At 43.2% G+C, this 27,263-nt stretch overlaps 1 protein-coding gene and 1 non-coding gene across 4 annotated transcripts in view; both read left to right on the top strand.

The window, feature by feature from the left end:
- LOC144944336 (ERC protein 2-like) overlaps positions 1–27,263 on the top strand; it is a 179,866-nt gene that overhangs the window by 44,262 nt on the left and 108,341 nt on the right. For all 3 annotated transcript variants that reach the window (XM_078872428.1, XM_078872427.1, XM_078872429.1), the window contains exons 10-13: positions 2,139–2,306; positions 16,953–17,090; positions 19,522–19,662; positions 22,656–22,796. In XM_078872428.1, the coding sequence (XP_078728554.1) occupies positions 2,139–2,306; positions 16,953–17,090; positions 19,522–19,662; positions 22,656–22,796 (588 nt within the window). The remainder of the gene's footprint in view (positions 1–2,138; positions 2,307–16,952; positions 17,091–19,521; positions 19,663–22,655; positions 22,797–27,263) is intronic.
- Positions 19,762–19,905, top strand: LOC144944450 (U4 spliceosomal RNA). The gene has a single exon (XR_013639591.1). It is a non-coding gene; the product is annotated as a U4 spliceosomal RNA (small nuclear RNA).

Raw genomic sequence — 27,263 nt, 5'->3', positions numbered from 1 at the left:
TTTGCTCATCTTTTTTTTATTATAGCAAAATAAACCTTTTTTTTGCTTTGACTATCCAAAGATGAGTTTCAACGCACAGTTATAACATGTAACTTGATGCTGACGTTAAGAAAAAAACGCCACTTTTTTCAAATTTTCTTGTGTGGATTTCACACCTGATGATGATTGCTTGTGTTGCAGTCGAAACGTCGTGAGAATTTTATTTTTTATATATTTTTTATTTTATTATTTCCCTTCTACGTGACTTTACCGAAAGAACCAAGAATATGTAACTAGTAGCTTTCATTTACAACCCTTCATCCATCCACTGCTGGATGATGGGCCCCTCACACCATGTCGATCATGGGAATTGTTTAATCATACTTCACACCACTGGTCAATGGAGGTTTGTAAATGGGGGCCAAGACTTGATATGATATCACTCACCACTGATATTCACCATGGCTAGGAATCAAACTGTGCCACAGCTCCTCCCATTGGTAGTTACTTCATTGCAATGTAGTTAATGTTGGAGAGAATGCATCACGAGCACCGCTGAACAGTGACGCTGCCTCTACTGCATCATACGAGGCACCTTCACTTCAGATTCATTACGTCTCATCGTTGCTCTCTCGAGGTGCTTTTTCATCTGACAATAATAATCAAAACTTATCCACAAAAGCCTCACCGAGTCTCAAAACTTGCATTCAGAAGGGTCCTGCCGAGTTTTCACATTCGGCAGTGATGTTGCTATTTGTATTGGAAATTGGGTCGTTTGCAGGTAATATTTCAGCAGTTGGGATATTTGGCCAATACGGAACAGGGGGAGAGCATCCAGACTCCACACAGAGATACCCAAGTCGGGAATCAAACCTATATACACTTGATGCAGCTAATCTGGCTGTGACGGTCCCACCTGATGACGGAGACTTGTGTTGCCTCCGAAACGTCGTGATTTTTATTGTTTTATTTTAATTTTAATTTCATTTTTTTACCTACGTGACTTTACCGAAAGAACTAAGAGTATATATACTGAGGCACAAGAATTTCCATTGCAGAAACTCTTCCACCCAAATACCACTGGAACCTGCTGGCAAACGTGACTGATAGAATCAATCCTTCCCAACCTGGATAATGATTTAAGAGAGAGTGTGAATAGTTGTGAAAGTAAATGTAGTGATTGCAGATACCAATTGAACAACATACCTTCCTCTGCAGTGCTTGTATTTCCAAATAAGAAAAGCATGCAATGTAACTAAATGCTAAACAAAAAGATTACCTCTAAATTACTCAATTGGGGGAATTACACATGGGGACATTGCCGCCCCCCCTGCTACAAAAACTTGTCAGGACCCTCCTGAAAAGGATAACTGGGCATAATAATACGAAATAAATACATATCCCTTCATATTACATTAGCAGCAGAAACAAATAAAGCTTTCGTGCTTGCTACAGAGGTGACTTCTGTCTCTTTTGAGTTTTCGCCCGAGTACATCAGAGCGTTCCTCCTTTGGATCTGGCCGTGACTGGTTTTCATGTCTTTGGGTGATGGGGATTTCACGGGACTCTCTCCACTAGAGGAGGCTGCACCTTGTCAGCATTGAGATGAAAGAAACCAACTGCATTGCGGTGTCAAAGCAATGAGCCGGCACCGCTGAGATCCATCCTGGGCTATAATCCTCGCAGCGGCCTACGATTAAACATTCAGCAAGTTTACGGTCCCAGCTAGAGATCACCAATCGCCATACGAAGAAATGTTTTTTTTCTCTTCACTTGAAGCTGTTCTAGCTCTGCGAATTAAAATGTTCAGTTTATCTGCCATGTGGTGAACACTAATTGTAGGAAATACAAAATCTCTGCCTTTAGTGTGGACGAAGAAGCCCATTTAAGGGACTTCATAAGTAGTTCTTTGATGCCATCTTCCACGGCTCTTTTGTGACTTGGCTAGCTGCGAGTGTTCTCAACTTTTTAAAAATCATCAACTAAAGTCATGACGCCATGAGATCAAAAGAGAAACGTGTAAACTTTCATGCCTCGGACCAGATCAACCACACCAGTCGACATGTCCACATGTGCGGATATGTCGACTGGTGTGTGGACATGTACGTAACGTGTACAGTTAACAATCCGCATTTTAATGGTTCCACTGCTGCGTGCAGGTTGATGCCTTGAGGATGCGCCTGGAGGAGAAGGAGTCTCTGCTCAACAAGAAGGGCAAGCAGCTGCAGGAGCTGACAGAGGAGAAGGGGACGCTGGCCGGAGAAATCCGCGACCTCAAAGACATGCTCGATGTCAAGGAACGCAAGATCAACGTTCTGCAGAAGAAGGTTCGTGCCTCGCGCGTCCCTGCATTTATCTGAACATGGAGCGGCTCCTCGCTCCACGGAACGTCCTCAATTTTGCTGTCAGTTTTTACCGAGTGATGCCTAGATGTTAACTGTCTCGCCTGATATACAGGCGGTTGTGGGTTCGATCCCGACCCTGACGCCCGTATATTTGGAGTTTTAATGTTCTCCTTGTGGTTGTCTGCATTTTTCTCCGGGCCCTCCGGTTTTTCCCTCCACATTTAGAAATCTGCATTTTGAGTATTTGGATGCTTATACATTTCCACGTAATAAGCCACTTCGTTGAGCTATCATTTGTCGCCGGGTCACTTGTAAAAAAGAGCTGTATAGCTCAGTGGGCCTTGCCTGGTAGAATAAAAACTTTAGTTAGATTAGAATGCCGCATGCTGGTCTCAGCCACAGCTCATTATGACAGTCGCCTATATCACTCCACTGTAAAACTAGGCCAATGTTGGCAGATGTCGAAAGCGAAGCAATTTTGAGCCTGGTGATCATAGTACCTGGATTGCAAAAGATAGAAAACATTTATCTGCAATCAACCCTCAAGTATGAGGGTGATACGAGCTCTATAGATAGGTAATACCTGGATAGGGGACTGCTTATGGAACACCAGGTATAGTAGTTTTGAGCTGAAAGTCAGCCAGGAGATACCAGTGCAGCCAATGTATTTTGCAATTTGTCTCTGTGAAAATGTGAGCGTGTACACCCCTTGTCTACTTGGGTTTTCTCTGGTTGTTCTGGTTTATTTCGACATGCCAAAAACTCAACAACTGAATTAACCAAAAATGGCAATGCAGGATTCTTCTTGAAAGAAAATATCGACACAAAGTGAGAATTTCTTTGGTTAATAATCGGTATTATTGTGTTTCCTCCCGTTTTTGTGCATGTCACATTCCTGCAACTTAAGGCATGACTTGGCTTCTGTCATCCTCTTTAAGTCATGGCATGATGACCCTAGGTTCAGGTGTCTTCAGAAAATACTTTGTATTTGCTCACTGTGGTTTATAATGTAAGTGTTTAAGTGTGGGGTTGTGCAATCTAAATACAGTGCCGAATAGCACATAGACTCCGTGAAAATATAACATAAACGTTTGACGTGTCCTGTGTTAGTGGCAGAGGTGTGGACTCGAGTCATGTGACTTGGACTCGAGTCAGACTCGAGTCATGAATTTGATGACTTGCGACTCGACTTGGACTTGCATAACAATGACTTTGTCCCACCTATGAGATGTGGACTCGAGTCATGTGACTTGGACTCGAGTCAGACTCGAGTCATGAATTTGATGACTTGCGACTCGACTTGGACTTGCATAACAATGACTTTGTCCCACCTCTGGTTAGTGGCACACAGTCATACGTTTTCCTCCTCGTTAAATACTCGCTATGAGATTTAACCGATAATGCCGGAAAATAAATTGTCACTTATGTCTTTCTAATTTTCTACAAAACTGAGAAACAAAGTTTATATGCAATGTCAAACAAAAGCAAAGGGTTAAGCGCAAATGGCTTTGAATCTTCAACGTTTTACGAAAATGCATTCGTTCACTTTGGGAACTGCCGACATCATTAAAAACTAAGGAGATCTTTGCAAGGCTATTGAAAAGTTTTCAAGAAAACTATCTTATCATCGCATCTGAGTAATGTATTCTGAATTTGTTATAACCTACATTACACAAAGAGGCTTCGCAGGCTCTCTGTTTTCAGGTTGTCCCGCTTATTGTTCCACGTGTTGTCCGCTGTTTCACTTCCACCTGCTGGGAGATTCTAAAAACAAAAAAAAATTACCCCATATGAATCTTCAATTCGTGAAGAAGCTATGCGTGTTCGTGAATATAATCAATTCCTGAATAATCTGCCGCACTCAGCGCAACCCGAAATCACGTTAGAGAGCTGTACAACACAACGCAGTAATAACAAAAAGACTTCCTGTGTGCGTGTATTTATTTTAACGTTCTCATATTTTCTTTTCTTGGGCTTCGTGTTAAGAGAATCGCTGGTCGGTGAGTTGGCATTCACAAGCTATGTCGCTGTCTGAAACGGAGGTTTTTTTTTTAAGTAAAGGCCTCAGTGCAAACATTTCATACTGAATGAAAGCATTTGAAGACCTTAATAATACATCGAATGCGTTAAAGTTAAACCCACGGTCGCTTCGAGTCTGCCACTGCTGTCTAATGAAAAAAACCTACTTTTATGCGTGAAAGTAAACAACGTGGTATTGTTTGTGTCAAGTGTGTGACTGTCGCTGCACAAATTCTTCTCTGAAACATTGTTTTAGGTTGCCAAAACAAGCCGGCAAATGATGTCTCTTTGGCATTGTGTACTCAAGAACGGTGTTCCCATCATTACATTTTTTGTAATGTAATAAGGCGGTCATTAGTGAAACACTTAAAATAAAATATTGAAGTTCAACAAAAGTTGACCATTTCAAACTTCAGATATTATTCAGCAAATAAAATATTATTCGTTCATGAGTTCCCAATTACTGTGAGTGTATGAAGAACATAACTGCAGTTCATGGGTCAGAGCAGACATTGGTGCCACCTCAGGGTAGTAAAGCTTTAGTGGTGCCATTTTATTCACATGGCTAATGAGAGTGAATTATTTTGAATGTATTTCACATAATTCACCACTATCGACACTCGGCAGATGCGCCATCTCACGCAAAAATATCAAATAACAAATACCCCCTGCTGTGAATGCGGCTGCACGTTGCAATCAATGGATCGCACCATTAATCAATGCCCTGTGAGATCTTTCAAAGGAGGAATAGCTGAAATATACTCGGTTAGCAAAAACACCATCAACCGGTCTTTCATGGCTCTTCAGGTACGGCCACTAGGTGCCTCTGTGGCTCTATGAATGGGAAACCTACAAACTAGCGCGCTCAATAGCATTGGCCTGGTGGGTGGAAGGCAGAGCTGCAAGTGACTCTGCCCAACAATGCAGTAAATTGAAATTGGCTTTTAATTGCCTGGCTGAGGGATGCCCAGGTTAACAAGCAACTGGGTAGCAAGCGATTAATTTGTCATAATTTTCGGCTGTCACTCGCCGAGAAAATGCTTGGTCTTTGCGTCGGAGGGGGCACATTAATGGAGCTTTCTCGGGGCGGTTATTAGCACAGTTCTGTTGTAATGGAAACAACAATTCGCTTTGGTTAAGTAGCTGCACTACCAGGACTGTGATGAATGTGTGTGCAAGGACTACACGTTCAGATGTTTTTTGGCTGGTTATTTTTTGATTCGTCATTGATCTTACTTCCAGCGGTGGATGTTTACTTGCTCCTTTTTCATAAAGTGGTGGTCACGGACAGGATGAAATACTGCATTTGCGGGGGGGTAGTTCAGCTTAGCTATAAAGTACTTCCTATAAATTCATTTCTTAATTGGACACGTCGGTTTAGACAGTGCCTGTTTAGCGGAATGTGTAGGCGTTGCGCCTTTGCCAACCCATGTGCGCGACTGGGGAAAAAGAAAGAACGACATCGCAACACAATTTCGCGTATTTTTCCAGAAAGCTTCCCGTAGCGGGCGCACGTGTTTAGCCGTTTGACGCAGATGAATGGCAGCGCGCACACAATTTGACGTGCATACCTTTATAAGTTATCAAGCGCCGTTGCTATTGATTTAAAGCCTTGAAATATTTACAGCTGCGCTCGTTTGTGAGCAGAGTGTGCAGCAGTAGCGTATTTTTACGTCACTCGTGCACACGGGAAATGCGAGTCTGCTCCCCTACGTGCGAGCTAGCGCGTGCGTGTGTGCATACGCACGGTCGGCTTGAAGGCTCAAGCTTGTGCTTGGCCCCTGTCTCTCAGCGTGCATTCGTGCCTTGGCAGCGAATCCGGCTCGGCATGGTCGGGGGTGGGGGGTTGGAACCGCAGAGTTTTGGACGGTGGCTCATCCCTCCTTGGAATGCGGCATTAAATTACCACGCCTGATTGTTGAGTGTCACGCGCGCTAATGCCAGCCACAGTCCATCGCAGCTCCCACCGGGCACATCACAGGCAGACCGAGCAAATACAATGCGATGGGTCTTCGCGTCTGTGTCACGCCTATTATTTCTTATACAGCTGAGGGTGCCACAGTGTGAGTTTGGCAACAGTGCGTTTTGTGCAGACTCTTAATGAATAAGCACTATGCAGCCACAGTATAATGTAATTGTAAGTGAATTTTAGACTCCTTCAGCCCTCCTATTCCCCCCCCCCCCCTCCACAAATCAAAACACTGTTTATTTATGTTCTGGTAAAACTAAACCGATTCAACATAAGGCCAGGTGTAATTATATATACATTTCTATGAATATGGTGACTTTTGCTTTGGGAATACAAATTTGGCAAAAGTGACGTTGCTTTTGGTCTTTATAGTTTGGAGAACGTTTTCTCACAATGGAGGTCGTTCAATATTGTGACACAAATTACTCCAAATCCTTGGGCAGTAATTGATAGCATTCAGCTGAAAAGGCAATTTGATTCAAAAGCAAATATACAGTATACCATGTGTAAAAATGTATTTTGGGAAATATGTATGCAAAAGATTTGCAGAATATTTTGCGTATTACAATAAGCAGCTGTTCCTATTTTACAGCATTGGTGTCACACTCCCTACGTTTTGCATGCCATGGATCAAATCAAATTGTCATCACGTTGACTTGACATCGGCTTAAACAACATCTCAATAGCATTTGAAACTTGGGCACATTTATAATTGGAAAAATGCATCCGATTAGAGATAAGAGTTGAAATCGGTGGGCATCTAATGATGTCAGTTGCACGATTGGCAACAACATCCAGGCATTATAGGGTTTCACATCATTCACCACATACCATTATCAGCCACTGCATGCTCCGGAGGTGGCATGAAAGCATTTTTTTTAACCGTTGCCGAAGTTGGCGAAATCTTGCAAAAAAGGGTTAGAAGCACTGCTTAGGGATTCCTTTACATTAATATGCAAGGGAATTGTTTTTGGTGGTGGAAAATAATATTAAATCTCTTTACTGATCTACAAGAATGATACATTTAAGCCAAGCTGGCAGAAATGTCTTATTTAAAGCCTGCTCATTTGTTTTCATCTTAGTGTTGGGTTTTACTGCATTGAAAGTATTCCACAATGGTATGACTGGTTTCAGAAGCAAACCAAAATAAATAAAAAATTGTATTTCTCAGAGTAATTTTAGCATATTAATTACGTGTCCTGATTTGCGGGTCGTAAGTACGTTCATAAATTAATATAATTTACATAAAACTGCCAGGAAAGTATATTTCTGCACATTATTTTGTTATCCATCTACCTTCCTGCTCTGCCAAATCCAATTGATATATATTTTTTTAAATCCATTAATTAAAACAAACTTTTTTTTAATTGAGATGGTTATACTGTGGTCCATGCAGCTGCCTTTGAGCTGCCCCCCCCCCTCCTGCTGCAGTTGGCTAATGATGTGGCTTTTTACTGCACATTTAAAGCCATTCACCCGAGCCGTGTGAATGAAGTGTTGTTGGCACAGCGGGTGAAGGGCCACATTGTGGGAGAGGCTGCCTCGCAATGCAGTCCAGCTCAGCTCAGCTCGGGCCTTGCAGTCCCCACCCAACCTCAGGCCCGCACCATGAAAGCGCAGAAAAATTCATTCCAATTGAGTTTCACTGCTTTTGACGCCATCCCGATTTTTATAGGCGCTCTTGATTACCGCGTGGTTTATGGTTGTCAGCACAAGTTCCAAGTCTGCCTTTTTTGTTCAAAATTCTTTATTATTTTTTTTCAACTCTGCAGAACGTGAAGGCTATTCTACGCTATTATATGCATTCAATCGCAACAGTACAAGGTGTTTGTCATTTAGTTTCAGTGTTCCACCCCAATTTGTATCCTGACTGTGCCATCGGTAGCTTATCATGAGAAGAAACAAATCCATTGAAAACTGTCACGCAGCAGTGCATTGCCCAAAGTTGGAGAACATCCACGTCCGTGCAAAGATATATCTCAGAACTACTTCTGAAATCCCTTCAAACGATCTCTTTATCCACACCAGGGTGCGCACTTGGCCGTCCTGCCACAGAGCAATTATTCAACACAAGACAATGAAGTTTATAATTTTAATTGTCAAGAGTTGAAATTCAGTGAAAATCAGTGGCAAAATGAAATTTAATGGGATGTTTTTTTTGGTGCACTCACTGGTGACTGACACCATCAACTCACTCCAGTTAAGAACCCAGTTTACTCACGGCCGTGTGGCTGGCACCCATATTTGATCCCAGCCTCTGAGCAGTGCTGACCCAGCGCCGTGACTTGTTAGCCACCCGCCCACCTCCACAGGCTCCCATGTGAGCCAAGCCTCGGCAGGACAGACTCGCAGCCTTTGGCAGAACCTCTCGTCCTCTAGTTCCTGCCGACGACAGCGTTGCCACTCTCTCCGGAGGCTCGCCGCCTCAGGCAGGGCCAGGGTTAACTCCGGCGGTCCCCGCTGTGAGCCCCACGCAGCGCAATCAGAAATGGTTCAGTGGTTTTACACGCGGGGGGCGGGAGGGGAGCCCATCACAACAGACGGGCCGTGGTGACATGCTAGAGCGATTTCTGACAGCTCCTCCACCCCAAGCCCTGGCACGACTCCTTCCCCTTGCACCCGATGCTGCCTCCGCGACATGACTGGGGCACACGTGGGCTTGTTTGGTGCGAGCGTGTACATGCGCACATTGTATTTGATCACACTGTCTCTCTCCCACCGTTAACCATTTGCACGGAGTGTGCAGTCTGAATAAGTACCGTTGTGTGTGGGGAGCGGTAGTGTAGCGGTTAGCGTGCTGCACTACGCATACGGTGACCAGAGTTCGATTCCTGTTCAGCCAAAATCTGTGACAATTATCTGAACCGGTCCTGGGCCTCTCTTAGGTCGACTCGGCCTCAAATGAGTACCTGGTGCAGTGTCTAAAAACACATCGAAACTGGGGAGACAAAGGCCGTCGGGCGTGGTGTTGGCCACCCACCCCCACCATGTGCCGTGCCGGCCTTCATAGGTTTTCGCTAACAGCACTTGCCCTAACAGTCTGTTAAGACTATACGGGGGATCTTTGTTTTTTGATAGACAGCGTAGCGTGAAAATTCGGCACGCCATTATGAATGGTGCAGAAATGAATAGATAAATTGCATCCCTTGCAATTTTATTTTCAACTTTGTGGAGAAAAATTTAATTTCGTCCGTATTAATATCCACAGTTTGCTGTTGTTTTTTTGTTTCAACGTCGAAGAAAAAAATTGGCAATTTTGGCTTTTGTCTGGTTATGGCCTTAAAGAATCAGAGTAATTTTGGACTCAGTCACTCTCAGGCTACTATTGTGTATACATAAGTATTATATGCTTTTTGCTTGCTTCTTATTGCGTGATTCTAGCCTATGAAAATGAACACTTAACAAAAGGCACACCTTTATTTTACAGTGAAAAGAAATCAAGAAATGCCTTCTTCACAAACACAATGGTCCATAATAAAGCCTACGTGTTAAACTGAAACTTCATGGTATATTCCAATGCCTCATTTAGTGTGCGGTTAATGGTGGATCCTAGACCAAACCAAATGTTAAGATAGTCTGTCTGAATTGAGAGCACTTGCGCAAGGTACCCACATACCATGGTGTTTAACGATGTCACTATTTAAATCAAAAGGCTAGTCCTCCTTCGTCTGTATCATTGGTGGCCGTCTGTGCTACAGTTTAGCATGTTCACAATACAGCAGTGCATCAGAACGTGCCCCAGAATGCCAAGCTGTCAGAGACGACACACTCTTGTCTGAGTGGGTGATCTCTCCGTGCCGCCCTCATTCAAACGCTCGTTTTATTAAAGTCACCGTCTAAGGAATCTACATAACGAGACGGTATTCCGCCCCCCCCCCCCATCTCTGCCAAAATCGTTAAGTAAGCATTTAATATTTCACCGAGGATAAAATCGTTACTGTTATTAATATTACTTTGCTTGGCAGGCGGAAAAGTGGAGGTCAGCGGCAAAATAAAAGTAGTCGTATGCGAGTCTATAAGTACTTCCTTATGAACGGTGGCTTTGTGCGTGTTTGGACATGCGAGGCAAATATTGTATATTTCGTAGATCGCACCTAAAATGCGGTTTACTTTCACCGAGTTTTTTCTTTAAAAAATGCCATCCCTTATGCCGTGGCTCGTGTTGCTCGAGCCAGGGAGATGCTTTTCATTGTTTATTGTGTGACTGATAACTGTAATTATAATAGCGCTCGTTGCCAGCAGAGCACTGTGCCAAAATGATAGGAGGGTTTCAGCCCCTATGAAACGCTGGCCCAAACAGGGGGCCTGGATGTGCACAAGAACAGAACCTTTGTTTAAAATACGCGATCTGATAATGGTGAAAAAAGGTTTTTCTTGGCAGCATGCAGGCATTTAGGCTTTTATTACAGTTAAAAATCCTTAAAGCATTAGAAATGGGCATGCTGGGAGATTGTCTCACAGTGATATCATTTGTATGACTTTTTATATAATTACCATAGAGAGCATTAAAGTATCTCATGGACACAGATAATTCAACCTTGCTTCAACACGAGCCTGCATTCAGCAGCAGGGTAAAATATTTTTATGTTTTGCATAGGATCAGTGATATAGGTTTGATTCCTGTACATTGTGAGTGTAATGTTTAGTTATTTTTTTTAACCTTCGAAATTGGATTCCATCCTAAAAATGTGCACCAAGCGCAGCGTGTCAGCATCACCACTGGGGAGACAAAGGTGGCGAGGCGTGGTGTGTCATCCACCACCCTCGTGTGTGTGTGTGTGCGCCATACCGCCACTTCGTAGGTGCTCGTGAAGAGGACGTATACCGGCAGGCTGCGGAACCAAACAAGAGGGTCTTTGTGTACGAGTTCATGTGTGCTCGTGTGTGCGTGTGTCAAGTTGGTGGCACTGTGGTTAGTGCATTTCGCTTCGAACCTGGTAACCGGAGTTCGATTCCCACTCGTGGCCAAAAAGAGTGATGATTATCTGAACCGGTTCTGGGCCTTCCCCAGGTTGAGTCGGCCTCATGTGAATACCTGGTGCAATGTGTAAACATCCCCACTGGGGAGACAAAGGTGGCCGGACGTGATGCTGGCCACCCAACTCCCTTGTGTGCAGTGCCGGCCTTCATAAGTGCTCTCAAAAACAGCACTTGCTCCTACAGTCTGTTCAGTCTCTACGGGGGATCTTTGTCTTTGTGTGTGTAGTTGGTGGCATCGCGGTTTGTGCACTGCACTAACACCCGCACCACCTAAGTTTGATTTCCAGCCATGAATAGCATCAGTGGCGAGCTGAATCTTACCCTATTGTGGGTCTCTTAAAGTTGCTCTAAAGTTCTGCTTGTTTGGAAAATGTCGTGTTTTTGTATTGCCGTTGGTTCGTCTGAATACTGTTTGCTTTGTGTTTATTGTTTCCTCAAGTTAAATATGTTATTTTGCTTAAAATCTTGAAAGTTTTATTTTTGACATTTTACATTTAACTTTCATTATTGTGCAGTTGCTTTTTTCTATTGCATGTTTGCGTTTATTAACCCAGGTCTTGAGTAAAACGACTCGTAGTCTCAGCGATCTCTCACCTGATTGAAATAATGGTAATGCATGAATGAATGAATGAAATGTACTTTAATCTACCTTGTAATCTTGTGCAACTGCGGGATACTGAGCTGTTTCACTGGGCTTGATGGAAATGTGCGTTGTAGCATCATTGCCTAAAGCCTGCCACGCTTGTTTGTTGCTCTAGGACGTGTTGGTTTTGCTTGGCTCGCCAGCAGTTCATGCCGTGCCCACCACAGCGCTTCCATAAATGGTCAACTTGAGGCCTAGTCGCGATGTCATTGCGACACCACAAAATTAGTCGTGTGCGCTAGAGCCTGCGTTTACCCATCTTCCGAGGCACGGCTCGGCATCGAGGGGAAGGTTTAGGTGTGTTGGAAGCATGAAAGTTGTCCAGTTATTTTACGAATCACCAGAATTTATCGTTTAATGCGATAGATGCGTTTCCGTCAAGCGAAAACGCGTTCGGCGAAAACGGTTTCCCCATTACAAGTAACGTTAAAGGTGGGGGTTGCAGGATATGCGATGTACGCACATGCAGTAAGATGGCCGGACAAAGAACCGAGTGCGGTGTGAGGGTACGTCGCCGCTTACCCAGAATTCCCGTACTGCTGAGACGCGCAGCTCAAGAAAGTAGTTCACCTTTGACCGCTCGGAAACTGCGTGATAACGGGCAGCATTTCGCATTGTGCAAAATGTGATCCCTAAAATAGAAGAACTGTGTTATAGCGAAAACTCGTGTGAAAATGCGTTAAGCGTGGACTTGGAGTGCAATATTGTGTTGAAGTTTGTGGGGTGCCATTGGCCGCTCAGAGGCTTATCTGCCTTTAGTCATCATCACATTACCCACTGCTAGGTTGTGGATGCCATTGGCCTCTTTAAGGATCATCTGCCTGAAGCTATCGTGAATACTACACCAGGTGTTCCACACCCCTAAACCATAGCCCCTTTGTCCACCTACTCATATTGCCCATCTCCCACGACGATGACATGGGGTTGGAATTTGGAAGATGAAGCTTGTCATTGAAGTGTTGTATACATTATATTGGTTGTCAATCTAATTTCTGGAAAAAGGTCTCGCCACATGTTGCAAGTCGTGTGGGTTATTTGATCATACTGGTCAGTGTGTGGGTTCGTCAAGGTAGGCAGCATAGACACGGGGCCATAGAAGTAATGTCCAACAATGGATTTCGCCTCGCTGCCCTCTGCTGCCCACAGCCTAGTTCCGCAGCAGCCTATGAGATAATCTGTTACACGTAGTGGTTGCCCATTCAATCTTAGTCAAGGCTTAAAAACCTGCTTAACTTCCAAGATCTGAGAATATTGTCTGCATTCTAGTGAATTGGCCAAAGGCGGTTATGTCTGTTCTTCACTGGGTAATGATAAATGACGATGATGAAGAACTTTCAACAATTTGAAGCGTTTGTTGCATATTCTCTTACGGGAATATATTACCAGTAGTTGGCATTGTTCTTTGTGGCTGTTGCCATGGAAGTTGGCTGCGTTTCGTGTCATGGAAACGTGAAAGTGCAAAGCGTTACGCGGCAGAGAAGACCATTCAGCCCGTCGTGCTCACTCCACCGTGGATGAAAAACGGAGCCCTTGGGGGCCTACAGACCTGCTGCCAGCCTCGCTAAAAATAATATCTAAATAGGCGCGATACCAATGTGAAACCCATTCGCATTTCACACGCAGAGCCGCATCGAAACGATTTGTTAAAGTGGTCTCTTATTGCCACCAAAAAAAACCTAACTTTACCTCCACAATAGTTGTGCGGTATTGCAATATTTCTAAAGCCCTTGTTTCTACAGAACTTATTTTATCCACTGCCATATTACCTGCAAATCATTTTCCTTGAACTGTAAGGTCTTTGAAACTCATTATTATTTTCTGCCCTATTTTTACCTTATTCCTGCAATTATTTGCAGATTTTCTTGTCCTGCTCAGTGAGATTGGCTTCGTATCATTCACATTTTTTCGCAAGTAAGAGGAATTAATCGGCAGATTCGTCCTATTATCCACAATGATCCAATATTTTTTCCTGTGATAGCAGGATCTGTGATTTCCGTCCCTCACACTGCCATTTAAACAAGGCATTCTCCTTATTTTACAAAGTTAATTTGCCTTATCGATTACATTTAAAATTACCTTTTCATACATGTGCTTTAATTATTCGCATTTACTCTACTTCCCTGCCTGCTAAGTCTTGACGTTGTTGCTTCACCAAACAATGAGAAAACAATTTCCTTGAAATCATCCTAATGCACATCCCCACAATGTTGACATGCACCCACATTCAGGAACATTTATAAACATCAAATTGTTATTTCCGGACAATTGTTTTACAATTTCAAACAACTCGTGTGCCTTTTCTTTGATAAATTCCTTTCCTGTGTTTCAGTGCATTATTATTTTGCTAGTTCCGCCCAAACAAAATCTGGAACCTATTCCAGCGATGCCGTTGCCCCCCTCTGCAAGTTAATCATTGTCCTCTCTTGAACGCAGTGGCAAGAAATGTACCCCATGTTATGCTTTAAGACTGACCAGGGCCATATAAAGTGTCATTACCACCTGCCTGGCCACGGTCCTCAATCATCATAGAGACGCATCCATGGATTGTGCAAGGGTGTACGTTCGGACATTTTGAGTGACTCGTGAATTATTACGCTTGATGTCCTGTTCTTCTTCATCTGTAATATTCAGTCTTCCCCTCTAAGTTGTCCCTATCAAAATAGATCATTTTTCACCATTTGTCAATGCAAATCCCCACCAGCAACTCAAACACATTTTTCACAAAGTTCCAACGTTAAAAATCAATGGTATTTAATTTACAATGCAGCCACGGGTTCGTAGCATGTATTTTCTCATCGTGGGATGCTGCGGCAAGGTAATGTTTCGAACACTGGACTTGCAATCCAGTGATTCGATGGTCAAATCTCCTGGCTTGGCAGTCAAGAAACAATGGGCACATGTCTTGAACATGTACCCCCGCTCCTCTGTCCCACACAGCAGCAGTAGAAATGGGCACAGCATGGTCGATCGGGGCTCTCTAGTTCTCCCTTGAGTTAAGGCCCTTCTGCCAGCAGTGGCATGACCCAGCAATTGCAGGGCTGCACCTTTTATCTCTGTATTTCATCACGAGTCTAGAACTCATTTTAAAGCCTCAGAATTCGTTCTCCAAAACCACATTTTTTTAAAATTTTATTTGATGTTGGTGCTCTCCTAAAAAATAGTGTTTCCATAATCATGGGCCACTTTAGTAACTGTAAAATCTAGACTGTTGAAACAAATACACGTGTATTATGCCTCGCGAGCAGCTGCAGCCACCCCCATCTGACCCGCCCCTTTTTTTGTTTCAAAAACCCGTAGCCTGCAGCCACCGAAATTTTATTGCCGGCCTTGCTGGAATAACACTGCACGTGTTATTATATGCAGATTAGCGGGAGTTCGGTGTAGTGCACATGAAGTCATTAAAGGTGGCAACCTATGGGTAAACGTTTGTTCCCCAGTGTAGGCTCGGGTATACGGGTCACTGTACCAAAGATTAATGTGCTGTTACTTGGCTCTATGTTACATTTTTCATTTGCAGGGGGAAAAAACAAAGGCAGTGTGTTGCCTTTGATGTCTGTCACGTGTTAAATGTGTTCTTTTATGTTGAGTATTAATGATTCTTACATGACAGTTGTGAGCCTTTACAGTAGGGTCTGAGCAGACCTTGTATCTGCTATTAATTCGGACTGAGAGGGTTTCAGATTTTTTTTCCCTCTGATTGAAACAGCATGGGTTTTTTGCGTTCCAACAGATATATATTTATCAATTGTTAAAACATAGCATATGGTAAAACAAATGTCTTGCGGTGCGCTGGGCAGTGTCTGAAATGTTAAGAGACAATACATTTATTTTTGCAGTCATACATAATGCAGCATTTAAGTAAGAATAACAAACAACTAAATGTATTTTTCATTTAAATCTTATTTTTATTTTTTTGTTTATTCGGCATCTGCACATGATTAATTATGGTTTTTACAAAGAACTAACCCAAACAATTTACCGCAAACATTACAAGCGCTTAGCCCTATTGCAGTACATTAGAGATGCTTACTTTGGCCCATCAACGCAGTCATTACGCTGCTGTAGACATTGCGCTAAATGTGTACACAAGGACCCCCAGGAGCCAAGTGCTGCCACGACCTATTCCGTGCCACATCCTTGTTGTAAGAGCAGGGGCCAGAATTCCGTGCCATCTCAGGAGTAGGTTCTTCTTAACCCAAGTCTGGCACAGCGGGGCTCATGCCTGTAATCCAGCGCTGTGGAGGATAATCGCTAGTAGATCACGCGGATTTTAGCAACACCAATACCCGCTCAGCGGCAGAGTAAGCGGCTCGCAATCGGAAGTTGGCGAGTTAAAATCTTGGTTGGGGGTTGACTCAGCCCATTGTTCCCCTGGGGTTTGGTAAAATTAGTACCACTTTTATGGAAGCCAACGGTGGTTATTCTTTGTGTAGACTCAACCCCTGCCATAGCATTGTTGAATTTCCACACCACTCTTAGTGCTTAAATAGAAGATGAGCACCATCTCAATTACTGACTTATAAATCCTCTCAACTGTGAGGTTGCCAGTAAATGGCAGTACAGCAAGTAGGTTTGAGTCCATCTGTGTGGACCTGTTGAGTGTTATGTTTTTGTATGTGCGGTGGATTTTTTCCCATGTGAAAAGCACTAATTTAATAGTACTTTTCGTGAAACATCACAATGCAGAACATTCCTGAAAAAGGGTCTTCGGACTCGGAATGTCCTGGATAAATACAATATATTATAAACACATCCAATAAAACCACCAATCACGTTCATACAGATTCATTAAAGCCACGGCATCTCCAAAATAACAAACTCATCATCGCATTTGTCAAGTGAGAATGGCTGGAACATGCGGTCATTTATTTTACGATCCACGAATCTAATTGCTTGGCATGGCCACCATTCTTGATGTCAACACATAGCTTTGTTTTCAAGCGTCAAGAGGTGATTTGAATAGCGCGCGTTTCTCTCCCCCCCCCCTCCACCGCCACCACTGTGTGCGGCGCTGCAGATTGAGAACCTACAGGAACAGCTGAGGGACAAGGAGAAGCAGGTTGGCAGCCTCAAGGACCGTATCAAGTCCCTGCAGGCCGACTCGAGCAACACGGACACAGCCCTGGCCACACTCGAGGAGGCGCTCTCTGAAAAGGTTTGCACTGCCAGATCTTCGAACCCCCACGGGCAAACCGACGCAATTTAGGACTCTGGTCAACCCTTATTTTTTTACCGTGTCCCTAAAGTTATTTATATTATTTCGGCAAATGTTCGCTTCTTCTTGGTTCTTTTGGTGAAGTCACGTAGAAGGGAAATAATAAAATAATAATAATAAAGCATAATAAAATATTATTTTAGTATGTTTTATTTTGGTTCTTTCGGTAAAGTCACGTATAAGGGAAATAATAAAATAATAAAAATATAACATAATAAAATTTTTATTTTTATGTTTTTTTTTTATGTTGTATTTTTATTATTTTATTATTTCCCTTCTACGTGACTTTACCGAAAGAACCAAGAAGATGAATTCCTGCAGTCACGAAAGCTTTAAATCGAAATGTTCGCTTGTTGAGACTGGTTCATCGCTTTCTGCTTTGGTAAACCGTTATCCCTGTGTGTCGTTGGTATTTTATGGATATTTGTTTTTTTTGGTGCGTACATATTTTCAACAACAATGAAAAATCAGTAAAGGAATACCCATTTATCAGATTACAGAAGCATGCATATATTCCAGTGTTGTCCAGCTACGAGTGCGGAAAGCAAGGGAAGGTAGCGAAGAGTAAGCGTGAAGAATTGATGAGAATAAAGAAAGGGGGTAAAAGAAAGTTGGAGGAATAGTTTCAGGATGAGATCACAGGATGGGAAAGGAGTCGGATCAGAACTGAATGAAAGAAGGAGTGCCACTTGCACCTATATACCATTAATGATCCCTGCGATCGAGCCCCCAAGTGTTCCATAGTGAATATTTCTTGCTTCAAGTTTTCCAGTGTTTATAAATGTGAGTAGCTCATGAGTATTTCATTGCCTCGGCTGCAGGAGTCTAAAATTCATGTTTTATTTTCGGTGATTGTGATATTCCTCCGTTAATTTACCACCAAATTTCGTGTTGACCCCTGTAAGGATATGAAGAACTGAATTGAACCCTTTGGACGGGATTTGAACTCTGGAACATACTAATCTGGAGCTTTACTGTTCTACCAGTGGCGCTATTCCCATCAGCATTTTTACCACTGAAAATTGAGGGCTAGCTCTGCATGTGCGTGTCCCTGTTCTTTGGATTAAATGTGATTTTTGTTAAATTTGTCATTGTTAATACAAACAGATGGTGCACAATTTATTGCTCGACATTGCACCGTGCGTGGAAGTAGGTCTGGACATGTGGTCTCTATGCTGTCACTGCTGCTGTCAAGTGGCAACCACCCCCCCCCTCAAACACTTGCTCTGGTTTAAAAAAATGATGCCACGAAGATTTATATTTCTTCCCGTAGGTTAAGTCCATTTTTGCTTTGCTTCCCTTTGGCTCTGTGGTCCAAGGCTAAGTTTGGGCCAAGAGGCACCTGGGATTGCTGTGATAAGCCTGCACATATGTAACCGTGAAGATGGAAGTATTTTTTGCGGTAGAATCGTTAAATGATTTCACTTGTGCGCAAACCTCAAACAAGTGAAACTTTGTTGCCGTCTTGGCCACTTCCCGCCCCACCCCGCTCTTTCACGGTAAGCCCATTGCACTTGTTACTGGAACCGAGAGCTCAGCAGGCTAGACGGAAAGACACGTAGGCAAAAGCGCACGTTCAAGATTGCCAATCTTGAATTGACCCTTTGGACGGGATTTTAACTCTGGTAGAATAATAATCTGGTGCTTTACTGTTCCACCAGATTGCCAATCTTGAACGTTCAGCCAATCTTGAATGTTTAGTCTGAGTAAACTATGGAAGAGCGCTCAAACCCCAGACAGACGTGTAGGACGCCCCGTCACGAATATACTTGCTCGTCAATGCATTCAAATTTTAATAATCATATTTGCCATGTGTGCCTGGTAGATCAGTAGGATTAATTCTCCGAGCCACGTGCCTGTTCTCCAATGCTCTCGCGTGCTGTTGGGCTTGGCTTTGCCCTTAGCCCATCATTTACTATGGCACGGCTCAGCCATTGGCATTTGACAGCACGATCATTGTAACGTTGACCTCTTGAATTCACCACCGTATTCTGTTCTTTTTGATTATCTTTCATTATGCTGATTTTCAATGCTGCTCACGGTATTTGTTCAATGTGGTTTCGGTGTCTTTTCCAATATTTTTTCACCCTATGGGAATACTTTTCTACTTTCTCAACTGCTGTTTTTTCATCACTGTGTTCCAGTAACCTTGCTTATTAGAAAAAACTTTTCCACCGCTGATTTTAGCTACTTGGTCACTTGTCCTCACACACACTTGAGCGTGGCTTATGTCGGCCGGTGATGAACAAAAGCATAATTCCTAAGGACACCTGAGGCTCTGGAATAGTTTGGCCCGTAGAACAGCTTGTGTATTTTCATGGAGAAAGGCCATTTCAATGACCCCTCCTCCATTTGTGTCTTTGCCGAGAAGGAGAGGATAATCGAGCGTCTGAAGGAGCAGCGAGAACGTGACGACCGGGAGCGACAGGAGGAAGTGGAGGCCTACAAGAAGGAGAACAAGGACCTCAAAGAGAAGGTCAACACTGTCCAGGCAGAGCTCTCTGAGAAGGAGGTAAACCCCCGTCTTTCCATTTCGCCCAGTACTCTGTGTCGCCAGCCATTTGGATGTACTGATCATCTGTCCATATTTGCTTCAAATGACATTCGGAGTAGTTTTGCACAGGTGGCAGTATCGTAGCCAATGAGGTTTATCCAAGGGCATGATTATTGCTCATTGAAAATGTTTTTCCAATATCCCCACCACAGCGACTGGAAATATAGTAGCTTTCAGCAATTTTGCAAGCTCCTATAGGAGCTAAAAAAAAAAACATTGAGAGACGTAGAGACATACTTTAAACTGTTAAGAAAAGTAAGTAGGCTTGGACAAGAACACGCCTCCAGAAGGAACACTGGCCAATGCTCAAGAATAGTAACAGTGGCAGCCAGGGAATGAAACGCATTTGAGAAGATGTCCGCCGAGCAGATGGGGCAATGGAACCAGCTCTTGCGCATGCGCTCAGTGGGTTCTTACATCACAGAATCATGAGATGAGCTATGGGGGGAACCTTCATCGAAAGTGCGCCAATTTTGGTAAAACAACATACACTTTAAACGTGTTCTGCCTAATAGAGGCACCTCATTACCCTGGAAGTGGCCATCTCATGCAAATGATAGCTCTATCTGAATGATCAACCATCTCAGCTTCAATGAAACTGCATTATAGGCATTCTCTGCCACACACACAGCACTGACATATGCCTGTTTTCGCGTATATTTATTTAATCACCTTGTAGTTCAGGGGCGACGGGTGGTGGCGATGGGGGGGGGGTCCAAATGTGCAGCCCAGACGGTCTCATATGATACCCTCGTGCGTGTAATTTTTAATTCAGTGGTTTCACATGATTTAGCAGATGTTTGCATGGTGGCATAGCCTATGGAGCACTACTCCAAGAATGTGTAAGATTAGGAGGTTCACTGCAAGGGTTATACGGCTCATTGTGGTATCTTTACAGGGTTGATTAATGTAATAAATGCAGCTTACACTTCAGGTTCACGCCATGAGCAATTAAACGGAGTGTTTTAACACACTTGTTGGTTTCTACATTAAAAACGTATCAATTTCTAGATTTGAAGTTTTCGTGACTGCAAGGATTCATACTCTTGGTTTTTTCGGTAAAGTCACGTCGGTAAAAAGTTAAAATAAATTTAATCACGACGTTTCGGAGGCAACACAAGCCTCCGTCTTCAGGTGGAACTCACTTGATACGGTAATTTTGCTGTGACGGTTCCACCTGAAGACGGAAGCTTGTGTTGCCTCCGAAACGTCGTGATTTAATTTATTTAAATTTTTTACCTACGTGACTTTACCGAAAAAAACAAAGAGTAAAAAAGTATCTCTCTACAATATTTGTTGTACGTGGAAGTTAACAATGTCTCTGTACGTGCAATGTCCTTTCTCAAAGACGTCGGCTGTCATGGGTGGCTTTCCATCCATCAAACTCTGCGTGTGATATTACTCAATAACTTTGCATTGGACACTCCCATTTGAATCCCAATTGTTCAAATTGTTTATGTGCTTAATTCACTATCTTCCCCGGATTTTTTGTACGAATCATTTTCCCAGTTGTAACATTATGTTCAGTCTCTTGTTTTCGCATGAGTTGTCCAAGAAATCTAACTTGCCTGTAGCTAATTATTATTTTAAAAAAATAGTATCTGCTATATGTAATGCATTTATGTTCGTCATCTTGTCTGTCCTTGACATATTAACAAAACTATTATTGTAAGAAAAATTACTTCGAACTTTATTGTAAGTGTGATTTATGAAGGCTTAAAGAATATTCGGTCATTTTCTCATGATATAAATGCCATTACTCCGCTTTACTAATGCCCACTTCACAAAAATGTCCAATATTAAGGTAAATACATTAATGTAATATGCATGCGCTTAGGATATACTTTTGAGCATTTAAGCATTTACAGAGGTCATTCCTCCACAGTCAAGTAAAGATGTTAAAAAATGTGGATTTAAAAATATATACATTTACATGAGCATTTATGCAGAGCCCACTTGATATAGCCCTCAAATGATGTTGTAAAATCATTGCGCAATTGTTGGCGTCATGCTAATTTTCTCCAACCTTTCAAGAGCCCACATTTTTTAAGCAGCGGGAACAGAAATAAAATAATACCATAGGTCATAGGTTACAAAACTTTCCCACGCGTCTTCCAGAAGAGTTTTCCCGTCTCTCAAAGGCACTAGGAATAACACCCAAGGTTGGAGTTGCGAGTTTAATTGCAGTGCCCCTTGAGTGTGCGCACTGTGCATGGCGAGTGTGCCTGTGTGTTCACGTGCAATCACGATCCTGTCAAAATGTGCACGTGTTCGAACGTAATTCCTTTGCCCTGACATGCCAAAGTGCCTGGCACCGTGTGCCACAAGGCCACGTCCCCATGTCTGTCACTGGCTCTGTCTGACAAGAAGCCCCAAGCGTACGTACGGCCGCTTTTGGTGAGGGGCGATCGCGGCAAGAGAATAGTAAGTGTGCTTGCGCAGTGCACATTGAGACTAGGGGGGTGGCATGATTGGTGGATGGATGAAACTGGGTGACGGAATGTTTGCCAAAGGAGGAAAATGCGCCAGAGAAGTGCTTTCTGCAAGAAATGCGGTTCAGAGGTCAGTTCGTACGGCGCTTTGTGGCACTGCAGGACTGTAAGAGATGGCGACGGCGTGGGGTAGCCTTCATCCATCAGTGGCTAGAACTCTGCCGATGAGAATGATGATAAAATCATGATGCTGATGAATCATGGCATTACATTTTTTTTACAATTTACCTGCGAATTACTGAATTTGGAAGCCACATAGTATCGTCATGCCTGCTGGCAGACTTAATGTCTACTTGCTGGCTGGTGCTGCCTTCAGCTGGTGCTGCGCAGACAGCTGCCGCAGGGGGGGATCCCCTGCCCAAGGACTCCTTGAGATGTGTACTGCATGAGAAGCACGAGATAAGTATAAAGTGATGATGGCGATTGATGGTAATGAGAGCCATACGATTCTCCCCGCAGTCGTCTCTGCTGGACCTCAAGGAGCATGCCTCCTCTCTCGCCTCGGCTGGGCTCAAGAAGGACTCTAAGCTCAAGTCTCTGGAGATCACATTGGAGCAGAGGACAGAGGAATGCAGCAAGCTGGAGTCGCATCTCCGGAAGGTGGGAAGTGAAATGCACGCATGCACAGTTGTTGCTGAAGAGTGCCTGCCATCCAATAATTGTGGGGACAGTTTTTTAGCTTTCCTGATAATCATGCTTATATGGATGGATGATGCTCCTTTCAACATGGATTTTTTTTAATCTAACTTCAAAACTGACTTCCCATTCCGTTTTGTTCGGCATGAAGTCCGACGCTTCATTCCCCGCGCGTGGAAATTAATTTATATGACCACTGCGGAGTTTTGCGCGGTTGTGCTGCTGTTTAGCTCGCCGATGTATTTTTTAAATATTTAATTATATTTCAGTCGGTGCCCGATGCAAAGCACGAACAGTGACGTAGGGGAGGGGGCACAGAAACTCTGTGGACAAAAATCCCAAACTCTGTTCTCCAGTACTTTGAGGAGGGAGGAGATTTGGCTCACTGAGGCAGACTCGACAAGTAAGCTGCCGATGCTGTTGTGAGAGGAAGCTCTAGAGAGCCAGTCTAGCGGTTTATATTGGCCTATTCCTCCACACCGGTGTCTTTGAAAAGGTGGCAGTACCCATACTTTGACGCACGGCACACGACCTGCCGATGGACTAACCGTGGTGGACTCATTTATACTGCTGGGTTGAAAGAGACTAGGGGATTTTAGAAAATTGCACCATTATTTCAACTGCCACGCCGAATGTAGAATCGAATGCAGTATGATTTTGAGAGAGCCTTGAGACAGTGAAAGAATTTTACTTACACGGCGCTTTGTTTTAATTGTTTTTTACCGAATCTTGCCAAGACTAAGTTGTCTCGTAAGCTGTTTATGATTCTGAGAGAGCGTTCGTATGTAGACTCCACCAGCCATAGAAAATAAAAATGGCTCCGTTGCATATATGCTTTAATGCTTGGATGTAACATATTTCCTCGTGGAAAGTAACAGATGTAAGTTTTATTTTTATGCATCGGTAATGCATGATAAATAAACCGACGCATTACTGAAGGCCTCAGCGCAGTCGTGCTGCTTTTAAGGTGATTTATTTTTAAGGCTTAGAATGTCTAAGCGTGCATGTAGAGAGATGGCTAACATTTGCGTGCCGGATGACATTTTTAATAAATGGCCAAATGGTTATTTGAACCCTCCCTTGTTGGATTTCACGGTGGAGAAATTGTAACGAGCGAGTTAACGTTGATTATGGAGTTAACGTTCATTTGATTATTTGTTCATAAATGGGGGTTTAGCAAAAAGTTAAATTTGGTTTTCTTATAAGAGGCAATTTGACAAAATGGCTTCCCCAATGCAAGTCAAGGTGGGTAATGCTCCATGGCGTTTGCCAAAACAACTCGGAGCCTTGGCCGTCCGGGCATTAAAATTCACTGTTTATCAGTGTACTGTACGTCTATGCTCCCACCTCTGTTACCTGCCCTCACCAACCCACACGTGGTCACATAACCCCAGAGAATATGCACACAGCATTGGGAAAGTCCTCGTCCAGCAGTAGATTGACAAAGGGCTGTGCATGGACGTGTGTAAAAGTAGCAAATGGGTGAGGTGAAACAGTTCCAAACAGGTCACCTCTCCCCAGCATTTCGGCAAAGTCATGAAACTATTTTAGTTTTTTTTATTATTCCTGCTCGAGGCTCCATGAATGGCACCAACCTATAGCTATACGAATTAAATAGTCGAATCCGTACGCAGGCACAAGTTGACGCGTGTGTCTTGAGCTTAAGATTAATATTAATCGATGAATCCACGCACCGTGCCGTCAAGAGCTTGCATCTTTCCAGACAATGGATTATAGTTCTGAAGTAATTCTAACTCTATAACGCGGTTGGAATTCGTCTTGCACAAATGGATTGATCGTAAAAAAACAGAGTTAGTCTGTTTCTGTGAACGTTGGCTTAAGTGTATAATTACATTGAAATTGTAGTCCACGTCACCTTTTTTTTAATGTTCCTGCTGAGGATGCAGTGTTTGTGCTAAATTGTGTGTGCGTGCTTATTGCGTGTGCACATGTATGATTGCACGGGCCACTAAACCCTGAGTGCCTTTAACATGACAGAATTGAAATATGGTCAAATGCAGCATCTCTAATTGCTTCCAGACTAAATGTAACCAGACCTCGCACATTAGTCAAAATGCTGGTATTGCATTCGGCAGCTTTAGCGGATGGTTCTCTAGGAGAACGCAGGCTAAACATTCCGGCTTCTCACAGAACCATGAACAATAGTTGTTACTATTTACTGGTCTCTTCGAATATACATTATAAGCAATTTTGAGTAGTTGCATGTGTGGCCTTACCACCCACATTTGACCTCTACTTGATACGGGTTGGCATTGCCTGATTATTTACAGGAGGGTAGACTACAAGTAAAAATGGTAGTTTTCTTCTACGAGTGGTTTCTGCGAGATAGCAGAAACAGGAATGCATAATTTTAGACGTGTGTGTGTTTTATTCTCAGTTCGATTCCTGGCCCCAAGCGATATCTGCTGGCCTCCCACATCTTTTCACTTATAATCGACACTGAAGGCGAGCATTCATCCAGCAGTGGATTAATATAGGGCTGTAAATAAAGATTTTAAAATCTTATTCGACACGGGCAAGATCACGCTGGGTTCCCCCTCTCACTTCTGAGAACAATTAAATGAAAACGAGCACCACAATACATTTATTTTTTGGCATGCAATACTTTGCGTGTCAGGAAAACACGCTGGAAACAATTACAAAATGGCCTGTTTGTGTTTATAATTGGGGCACAGATAATGACTTGATAATGTCTTTGTGGTTGCTTGATGAACACGTGGGAGTTTCTTTTTTTAAACCCTTTCCTTGTATTGAAAGTCTGCAACAAAAAAAAGAGGTGGTGAGCCATACCCCCATTACATTAATGTTGTTCTGTGTGTGTGCAATGCACCCCAACAGAAACAGAGTGCATTTCCAGAAATTTGCTTGGATTGTTCACACTTTGTGAGTGCTGTCGCATTGCAGAGGCATCAGAATGTGTTTCAAGAACTCGTTTTTTGTTTCCTTCGCGCTTTTCACTTTTCATCGCTGGAAATGTACTTTTAATGACACTCGTGCAATTGCACCGTTCCGACCATACTTTTGTTCGTTCATGTGTGGGGATACGTACACATCGGCAAATATATCCAACTTTTTGTTCAGACAAAAGTGCATATTGCTGGTCACAAGCGTGTACAATTTGTTTTTTTTTGTATAGTTACTTGACTGGGGTTTTGTTTGGCTTTCTGAAGCCCCACGATGACAGAGTAACGTAAATGTTTCGTCGAGTTAAGCGTGCCAGAGTTTTATTTCATTACATTATTTTCTAATTGTTTAGTCTTTTTTTTGGCAGATATCTCGATGCGTATTTTTTTTTATCCGAGGTAATTTATAAAATTTGGAAAGAAGTGAAATTTAACATCATTTTGTAAAGATCTATTTACATTTCTTGAAATTTATTAAAAAAAGTTTTAATCCCTATAGTCCACTTAAAATATCAGGGCAGGCAGGCAGGCACGAATGTGCAGACTGTTAAAGCTTGCTTCATAGAGATCACTCCTCATTTTTAAAGAGGTCAGTGACAAAAGTGTTTATCTCATCGTTGCCAAAACACATTCCTGCGGAGGGAGCTGGTAGGAACGTTAGGTTGCTCGGTCAATGGCCAGGGGCAACGGCGGCGTGGTGTATTCCGCAAATATGCCCGACTGAGTGCGGGCACAAGCCGGCGTGAGTAGGTTAAACGTTGAGTTTTATAAGGGCACCACGTGGTGACCAGCCCCTCCCCCACCCCTCCCACCCCCACCCAGCCAAACCCTCCCCACCCAGCCACTCCCCACCCAGCCCCTCTCCACCTTCCCCTCCCCACCCAGCCCCTCCCTCCCCACCCAGCCCCTCCCTGCACGACGGACGGACACAATAATCCCCTGTGGGCTGGTGTAACCAGGAGGTTCCTACCAGTAAAACTCAAGTGTTTTACTCCACTGACCTCAATTTTATTTCTATATTTGTAATACCTGCAGTAATGTGCCTACATTTTTTTTAATGTGTACCACCTGATGTGAAATATTCATCATAAACACGATCATTAATAAAGAAAATGGAATGTAAATTTTAAAAGTGCGCAAAGAAGCGTGGAGAGATGCGTGGCTCGGAATTACATTGAGAGACAGAAAGAGAATCATGTGGATCAGAGGGACCCCCTCTGCAGGTTCAATACACGGTTATAACTGTTAAGAAAGTGAGTCTGCCTGGGCAGAATGCGTCGATAGAAGAGATGGTGGCCGACGGTGAAGGATAATAAGAGATGGAACCACACGTCTTGAGAGGACATCAACTGAGGAGATGAAGCGATGACATTAACTCAAATGCAGGTTCTTGGTGGATTATTGCCTTGCAGGATCATGAGATAGCGATGACTTAAGGAGGCCTTCATCCAGCAGTCGATTGATCATGGGAGATGACAATGAGGATGTGAATACTGGTCAGAGGCAT

The sequence above is a fragment of the Lampetra fluviatilis genome, chromosome 34 (genome assembly GCF_964198595.1).
Source record: "Lampetra fluviatilis chromosome 34, kcLamFluv1.1, whole genome shotgun sequence".
Lineage (NCBI taxonomy): Eukaryota > Metazoa > Chordata > Hyperoartia > Petromyzontiformes > Petromyzontidae > Lampetra > Lampetra fluviatilis.
This window is presented reverse-complemented; position numbering and strand designations above follow the sequence as displayed.